Raw genomic sequence first — 9,766 nt, 5'->3', positions numbered from 1 at the left:
CAGACAACCTACAGGAAAAGAACTGGAGTGGATTGGAAGTGCACTTGTTGGATACACCTCAAGCTACAAAGATTCACTAAAGAACAAGTTCAGCATTGATTTAGTTTCCTCCAGAAACACAGCGACTCTAAATGGACAGAATGTGCAGCCTGAAGACTCTGCTGTGTATTACTGTGCCAGAGACTCACAGTAACACAAACCATCAGTAGAGCTGAACAAAAACCCCTCAGTGTGTGAACACTTGGGCCACCAGAGGGGGCTTTGAGACCACTAATGATTATAAGATCAGTTTACTGAGAGAAATATTCTTTTTACATCTTGAACAAAGCACTGCAAATATAATATTAATATTATATAAAGGTTTTGTTCAGCAGTTTGAATTTAGTTATATTGTTGGATTCACAAATCTACAAAGGTAACAACAATGAAGCTCACAGACTTTCAGTAGTTTTCTGTAAACATCACGATCATCCTGTAAGCTGCTACTTAAAGCTTCTTCTTTCTGATTCACTCCAGATTATTTTAAAATGAGACTTTGAAAACAATTTGCACAAATAATCACCAACATACACATATAATACACTATTTTTATGTATATTTCTGAAAACAACCTAATCATTTAAAACCTTAAGTACATAACATATAAAAAATTGATATAAAAATGTTCCTTTTAAAAGATGTATCTTAATGAGGAGGAGGAGGAGTCAATGCAAATCTCTGATTCTTCCATCTCTACATATGTGTTGCAGAGTGATGAACAGGGTCTAGATCACTGACAGACACACTGTAGACTGGGCAGAGAAAACTGGTTTAAAAATGATCAGACATATTTATTTGGGTGTTTTTCTCACCCTGTCATTGAACTGGGCTGGTAAGAACAAGTCTTTCTTTCTTCTTTCAAATATTATAATATATAGACAATAATACTGCATAACAGTAGATAATGAGCTTTTACAATTTCTGCAGATGTTGATGGTCAAACACTGACTGAGTCTGAACCAGTGGTTAAAAGACCTGGAGAATCCCACAGACTGACCTGCACATATTCAGGGTTCAGTAGTGATCCCTGGGTTGCTTGCATCAGACAGGCTGCTGGAAAAGGACTGGAGTGGGTCGCTCGTATCAGTGATGATAATGCCTACATCGACTATTCTAACTCAGTGAAAGGCCGGTTTACCATCTCCAGAGACAACAGCAGGAAGCAGGTGTATCTGCAGATGAACAGTCTGACAACTGAAGATTCTGCTGTTTATTATTGTGCCAGAGACTCACAGTGACACAGGAGGTTGAAACACTGTACAAAAACTCAGTGTTTTCTACACGTCACATTCAACACTACGTGAGGTGGAGCTGGATTAGTAATTGCAGGAGCTCCCTCATAGTGAGATAAGGCTGTTTGCTGTGCAGAAAATGCTAAAAGGTAATTTAGTGTATGCAGCAAGAAAATAATGCCCAAGTATAAAATATACACAAGCTGCTTTGTGCTACATGGATAATGTGAATCGTTTCTTTCTATATTGTTTGGTCAAAGTTAAGGGACAGAAAGTGACGCTGACCCCTGAACAATTTGTCTGCTTTATTTCCTCTAAATTCACCAGTTAAATTAACCAGGGTTCAAAAAAACAAAATCAAATATAAATGTAGTTTTGAATAAAAATGCCAACTGAGACTTTTTAAGGGTGAACTTGAGGTTGTGTCTGGTTCAGCTTCAGAGCTGAGATGTATGAACAGTTGTCACAGCTTCTGTGACCTCGAGTCAGGTCAACGTCTGACCATCACCTCTTTTTTGGCTTTTTATTTAATTTAATGATTTCAGACCGGGTCACATTTCAGTAATAAAAGAAAAAAAGAATTATAATTTAATTGATGTTTTCATTTATCCTGACTCTATAACTACTACATTAAATTATGTTGTTAATTGTTTTTAATCACTGAACTGTTCCAGTAATAGAGAATCTGCAAAATACAAACTGCTGAAAAAGAAAACGCTCCCTGAGAATTGTTTCTATTATACCTTAGACACAATCACCATAAAAAAGTTACAGTGACACAATCAGATGTCCTGCCTGTAGTCCAGTCCTTTAACCAATAAACAACATTTGCACATCATAAAACAAAAAGTCCAGCAACAAAGGCTCAGGACTGTTGAGCAGCTAGAATTCTGCATAAGACAAGAATGGGGCAACATTCGTCTCCTAAAACTCCAGCAACTGGTTTCCTCACTTCCCAGACGTTTACAGACAGTTGTTAAAAGAAGATGTAAACATCACCGTGTTCCACCTGTTTTTGAGATGTGATGTTGCCATTAAATTCAAAATGAGCTAATGTTTTCCATGAAATTTTCAATTTCTCAGTTTCAACATCTGAAGTTTTGTTTATGTTCTATTGTGAATAAAACATGGTTTGATAAGATTTGCAAATTATTGTGTTGTTTTTATTTACGTTTTAGACATTTTCCCAACTTTTTTGGAACTGTGAATTTTAAAATGTTAGACCTGAGTAAGTAATGAAATTAAATTATAATTTTGAAACACAAATGAGACAAACACTGTTGGTTTATTCTATGCAAACTCAGTAAGCTGCCTTGTTCCTCAGCTATAAAAACTTCAAAGCACACAGTCAGAGGAGTTCACTGCACATCAGTTTCACCATTAAACATGTTTCCTGTTGCTGTGCTGCTGCTGTTGGCAGCTGCTTCATGTGAGTCTCTCTGTATTTAGAATATTCAAAAGTTCTTTTGCAGTAGATATTTTGTCTTATTTTTCTGTGAACTTCTAACAGGTGTGAAGTGTGAACAGTTGACACAGCCAGAATCTGTGACTGTGCAGCCAGGTCAACGTCTGTCCATCACCTGTCAGGTCTCTTATTCTCTTGGCTCCTGGACAGCTTGGATCAGACAACCTGCAGGAAAAGGACTGGAGTGGATTGGGATGAAGGATACTGGATGCTCTTACTACAAAGATTCACTAAAGAACAAGTTCAATATTGAATTAGAACCTTCCAGTAAGACAGTGACTCTAAATGGACAGAATATGCAGCCTGAAGACTCTGCTGTGTATTACTGTGCCAGAGTCTCACAGTAACACAAACCATCAGTAGAGCTGAACAAAAACCCCTCAGTGTGTTAACACTTGTTACATGAAGCCACCAGAGGAGGAGCCTCAGACCACGAATGAGTTCAACACCACTTCACTGTTTCAGTGAAGAGAGAAAAAGTTTTCATTCTTTCACATCATTAAATATATCATTAAATGTTTACATAAGTAAAAAAAAACAGATGTTATAAAAAGTAAAATGTGTATTTATGAACACACTGGAAACAGACTTTATGTCTATTAAACATTAAAAAACAAAAGTGACATCTTGTTCTTTGTTATGAAATTATTTTGATTACATGCTTTTACAATAAACCAACTGTGAAAAGGTTTCTTGTCATCGATGAAAGTCCAATCTTGTCTTGGTAAAAAAAAATATGTTTATATCTTTGAACTTTATATCTTTGTGTGTTTCTTCATTAGGAAATGAAGTTTTTGTATAAAAATTATAGTCTTTTTATAAAAATTATGTGGGAATAATTTTTATACCAGATACAAGAGGAAATGTTGGGACATTAAGAACATCTCACACAATTTGCTTCTCTTAAAGTTTTTAGTAAAATTGATAAATACACATGTGAACTAATGGGTATAAATGTAGTTTTCATGTTAAACCTAATAAACGAGTATTTCAGCTAAAAACCAAATGAAGGAACAAATTAAATTAATATTATATTATAGTAAAATGATGTTACAAAAAATTATTATTAAATGCTTTTCTAGAGACTTGACAGATATGTGCTTCTCATAAGCACTGATTTGGTTCAGTTAATAAAAATATTTAGTAAACAACTTCCACAATTTTTGTGATTTTGAATCTGCAGTTTTATCATATTATCATATTAATTAAAAAATACTGTTATTAGTCTTATTATATGACGTATTCAGCTGAAAAAAAAAACTTATGGTTGACAGTCATGGTTGAAGTAACATGATGATATGTTTTTCCAGGAATATCTGAGATGTGTGTTTGTCATAGAGAGGGAGGAGCTGATGCAAAACTCTGGTCTCTTCCATCTCTACATATGTGTTTGTAGTGTGAGGACATGGGACTCCATCACTGACAGAGACACACACTGGACAAAGACAAATGACTTTAACAATGATCAATCACTGTTTATTTGTTGTTTTTCTCATCTTGTCCACTAACTGGTCAGGTAAGAACAATAACTGCTTTTTATGACAAACCTCCTGTTATTAAGACAACACCATTATATTTCAGTATGAATAAGTTATTTTAATTTTTACAGGTATTAATGGTCAAACACTGACTGAGTCTGAACCAGTGGTTAAAAGACCTGGAGAATCCCACGGACTGACCTGCACATATTCAGGGTTCAGTAGTGATCCCTATATGGCTTGGGTCAGACAGGCTCCAGGAAAAGGATTGGAGTGGGTTGCCACTATCCAGGTTACTAGCATCTACTACTCTAACTCAGTGAAAGGCCGGTTCACCATCTCCAGAGACAACAGCAGGAAGCAGGTGTATCTGCAGATGAACAGTCTGACAACTGAAGATTCTGCTGTTTATTATTGTGCCAGAGAGTCACAGTGACACAGGAGGTTGAAACGCTGTACAAAAACTCAGCACATCAGATAAAGTAAAAAACACTTCTGTCTGCAACTGGCATCATTATTACACTCAGAGGAACATACATGCAATTTATCCCCTTTATTCAGGCAGACAGCTAATTGAGGGTTTTCTCTAAAATTTGAATTAGACTGCAAACATTCCATATTTATAAGATTTGGGAGGAATTAATAAAACCCTAAACTTAAAGTCACTGTTTTAAATAATAATAAGATTTTCATCTGTCAAAATAAATGTTCCTCATGATTAAAGCTTTGAGGACAGTGATCTTTAAAAGCTGCTACTGTTTAAACATGAACTAAACTATTGCAGTATAATACCACATGCAATAAACCATTGCTTCAGCCCCCGAATGCTGCTAAACAAAACAAAATAATTAATGTAACTTTTGTGCGAGTAAGAATTATTAAACTGGTTTAAATCATTTGAAAGCTGTTTTTAAAATGAACATAAAAATGAAAATTCTATATTATATTATTTTCAACAGCAGTGATGAAATAATCATTAGTGATTAGTGCAGAAAGCAGGAGATTAATTCAATTCAATTCAATTCAACTTTATTTAAATAGCGCCAATTTACAACAAAGTCATCTCAAGGCACTTTACAGAATAAAGTCCAGACTACACAAGTATGTAGAAGCAACCCAACAAATCCCCCTTGAGCAAGCCCTAGGCAACAGTGGAGAGGAAAAACTCCCTTTAATGGGAGAAACCTCCAGCAGAGCCAGGCTCAGGGTGGGCAGCCATCTGCTTTGACCGGTTGGGGTGAGTAGAAAGTGGAGAAAGAAAAGAAAAGAAAAGACCAACGAAAAGCAACAACAAAACAACAACAATAAGCAACAACAAAACAACAAGAAAAGCAACAACAAAACAACAAAAAAGCAACAACAAAGCATTGTACAGGTTGTAGGACACAGAATTAATGGCATACAGTGGTGACAAGTAAATGTATAGAGAAAAGCTAGTTCAGGTTGAGTGAGCAGTTTTAACTATAAGCTTTATCAAAAAGGAAAGTTTTAAGCCTAGTCTTAAAAGTAGAGAGGGTGTCTGCTCCCCAAATTTGGATTGGAAGCTGGTTCCACAGGAGAGGAGCTTGATAGCTAAAGGCTCTGCCTCCCATTCTACTTTTGCAAACTCTGGGAACCACAAGTAGGCCTGTATTCTGGGATCGAAGTGGTCTAATCGGGCAATACAGAACTATGAGATCTTTTAAATATGATGGAGCTTGACCATTAAGAGCTTTGTAAGGAGGAGGGTTTTGAACTCTATTCTAGATTTTATGGGAAGCCAATGAAGAAAAGCTAGTGAAGGTGAAATATGATCTCTCTTTCCTAATCCAGGCAGCACTCTTGCTGCAGCGTTTTGGATTAATTGAAGGCTTTTTAGAGAGTTATTAGGACACCCCAGAAGTAGGGAATTACAGTAGTCCAACCTAGAAGTAACAAATGCATGGACCAGTTTTTCGGCATCACTTTGAGACAGGATGCTTCTAATTTTAGCAATGTTCCATAGGTGGAAGATGGCTGTTCTAGAGATTTGTCTAATATGTGACGTAAACACCAAATCCAGGTCAAAAATAACTCCAAGGTTCCTCACCGCAGTACTGGAGGCCAAAGTTATGTCATCTAAAGTCACTATATTGTTAGACAGCATATTTCTCATGTTTTTTGGCCCAAAGAGGATGATTTCAGTTTTGTCTGAATTTAGAAGTAGGAAATTGTAGGACATCCAGGTCTTTATGTCTTTTAGACATGCTTCAAGTTTGACTAATGGGTTAGTATCTTCTGGTTTCACAGATACATAGAGCTGGGTATTATCTGCATAGCAGTGGAAGTTTATGGAATGTTTCTTAATAATTTTGCCTAAAGGTGACATATACAGATTGAAAAGTATTGGTCCTAACACAGAGCCCTGTGGAACTCCTTAGCTAACTTTGGTGCATAAAGAGGAGTCATCATGAACATGAACAAGTTGGAATCTGTCTGACAGATAAGATTTAAACCAATGTAATGTGGTTCCTTTAATCCCAAATCCATGTTCTAGTCTCTGTAATAAAATGTTGTGGTCAATGGTGTCAAATGCAACACTAAGGTCTAGTAAGACGAGTATGAACACAAGTCCATTATCTGAAGCCAGAAGAAGATCATTGGTGACTTTTACCAGTGCTGTTTCTGTACTATGATGAACTCTAAATCCTGACTGAAAGTCTTCATACAAATTATTCCTGTAAAGGTGATCACATAATTGTTTTGCAACTACTTTTTCAAGGATTTTAGAAATAAACGGGAGATTTGATATCGGTCTATAGTTGGATAAATCACCTGGATCAAGACAAGGTTTTTTAAGTAATGGTTTGATTACAGCAACTTTATAGGCCTTTGGTACATAGCCAGTATCTAAAGATAGATTAATCAAGTCTAATATGAACGTGTCTATTAAAGGTAGAACATCTTTAAGCAATTTGGTTGGAACAGGGTCTAAAAGACATGTTGTTAGTTTTGAGGAGGCGATAGTTAAACTTAGCTCAGTGAGATCTATGGGTGAAAAGCAGTCTAAGATGGATTGGGGCCTTATTGAGGATTCTAGAGCTTTTTTACATGAAGATCTATCTGTAATATTTGTAGGGAGGATCTGGTGAATCTTTTCCCTAATGGCTACAATTTTATTAGTAAAGAAAGTCATAAAGTCATTGCTGCTCAGAGCTAAGTGAATACTAGGCTCAACAGAACTATGGCTCTTAGTCAGCCTGGCTACAGTGCTGAACAGAAACCAGGGGTTGTTCTTGTTTTCCTCTATTAGTGCGGAATAATATGCTGTTCTGGCATCACGGAGAACTTTTTTGTACATTTTTAAACTGTTGTTCCAGGCTAACCGGGATTCTTCTAAATTAGTGGAACGCCACTTCCTCTCTAACTTTCGTGACTCCTGCTTTCAGTTGCGCATTTGTGAATTGTACCATGGAGGTCGGCTCCTCTGATTCACTGCCTTCTTTTTCAGAGGGGCAACTGTATCTAGTATCATACGCAGTGAGGCTGCAGAATCGTCAACTAAGTAATCAATTTGTACAGGAGTAAGATGGCTACTCACCATAGTATTGACACATGGTGGTGAAAAAGATGAAGAAATAATTTCTTTAAATTTATTCACAGCATTTTCAGATAAACATCTGCTGTAGTGGAATTTTTTCCTAACTGCTGTATAGTCCGTTATTGTAAATTCAAATGTTATTAGAAAATGGTCAGATATAAGAGAATTATGAGGAAATACTATTAAATTATCAGTTTCAATGCCATATGTAAGTACAAGGTCCAAGGTGTGACTAAAACAGTGAGTGGGTTTATTTACATTTTTTGAAAAACCAATTGAATCTAGTAATGAATTAAACGTAATGCTCAGGCAGTTACTGTCAGCATCTACATGATTGTTAAAGTCGACCACTATAATGACTTTATCTGTACTAAGCACTAAATCAGATAGAAAATCAGAAAATTCTATCAAAAACTCTGAATAAGGGACTGGAGGACGGTACACAATAACAAATAATAGTGGTTTTTGAGTTTTCCAGTTTGCGTATGAAAGGCAGAGTAGAGTAAGGCTCTCAAATGAGTTATAACTATGTTTAGGTCTAGGAATTATTGATAAGCTAGAGTGAAATAGAGTTAGTCACCACTAAATGTTGATGGGAAGAAAAAAAAAGCATAAACTTTCACAATGACTGTAAATAAGTTGAGAAACTTAAAAATAACACCTTAAATAAAAAGCCTTCAATTGAAGAAGGAGGAGGAGTTGATGCAAATCTAAGAGTTTTTCCATCACTACATACAGTATGTGCTGTAGACAGAAACAAAGGGACTAAATCACTGATAAACCCACTGCTGACTGAACTGAGACAACAGGCTTTTTCAATGATCAGACCTGAATGTTTAGCTGTTATTTCTGTCCTGTCTGTGAACTATAGGCGAGTAAGAACAATGAAAGATGTTTGTGTCCTCTGAAGACATTATGACCGTGTTACTGTTTCCTCCATGGGTGTGAAGGGTGAACAGTTCAGCCAGACTCTGTGACTGTGCAGCCAGGTCAACAACTGTCCATCACCTGTCAGGTCTCTTATTCTCTGAGTGACTATGCTACAGCTTAGATCAGACAACCAGCAAGGAGGACTGGAGTGGATTGGAACTGCACGTGTTGGATACACCTCAAGCTACAAAAATTCACTAAAGAACAAGTTCAGCATTGAATTAGACTCCTCCAGAAACACAGTGACTCTAAATGGACAGAATATGCAGCCTGAAGACTCTGCTGTGTATTACTGTGCCAGAGACTCACAGTAACACAAACCATCAGTAGAGCTGAACAAAAACCCCTCAGTGTGTGAACACTTGGGCCACCAGAGGGGGCTTTGAGACCACTAATGATTAAAAGATCAGTTTACTGAGAGAAATATTCTTTTTACATCTTGAACAAAGCACTGCAAATATAATATTGATATTATATAAAGGTTTTGTTCAGCAGTTTGAATTTAGTTATATTGTTGGATTCACAAATCTACAAAGGTAACAACAATGAAGCTCACAGACTTTCAGTAGTCTTCTGTAAACATCACGATCATCCTGTAAGCTGCTACTTAAAGCGTCTTCTTCTAATGATATAAAAATGTTCCTTTTAAAAAGATCTTATTGATGAGGAGGAGTCAATGCAAATCTCTGATTTCTTCCATCTCTACATATGTGTTGCAGAGTGATGAACAGGGTCTAGATCACTGACAGAAACACTGTAGACTGGGCAGAGAAACTGGTTTCAAAATGATCAGACACATTTATTTTTGTGTTTTTCTCACCCTGTCATTGAACTGGGCTGGTAAGAACAATTCTTTATTTCTTCTTTCAAATAATACTGCATAACAGTAGATAATGAGCTTTTACAATTTCTGCAGGTACTGATGGTCAAACACTGACTGAGTCTGAACCAGTGGTTAAAAGACCTGGAGAATCCCACAAACTGACCTGCACATATTCAGGGTTCAGTAGTGATCCCTGGGTTGTTTGGATCAGACAGGCTGCTGGAAAAGGACTGGAGTGGC

General features: G+C 36.6%; 1 gene segment (V, D, J or C); it reads left to right on the top strand.

Moving 5' to 3' along the window:
* Nucleotides 1–2,657: 2,657 nt before the first annotated feature.
* Nucleotides 2,658–3,088, top strand: LOC137100167 (probable non-functional immunoglobulin heavy variable 3-38-3). The segment is given in 2 exon segments: nucleotides 2,658–2,700; nucleotides 2,782–3,088. Coding segments are annotated over 2 exon segments (345 nt in total).
* Nucleotides 3,089–9,766: the final 6,678 nt, after the last annotated feature.

The sequence above is a fragment of the Channa argus genome, chromosome 15, assembly GCF_033026475.1.
Source record: "Channa argus isolate prfri chromosome 15, Channa argus male v1.0, whole genome shotgun sequence".
NCBI lineage: Eukaryota > Metazoa > Chordata > Actinopteri > Anabantiformes > Channidae > Channa > Channa argus.
The sequence above is the reverse complement of the archived record's forward strand: the minus strand, read 5'-3'. Positions and strand labels throughout refer to the sequence as shown.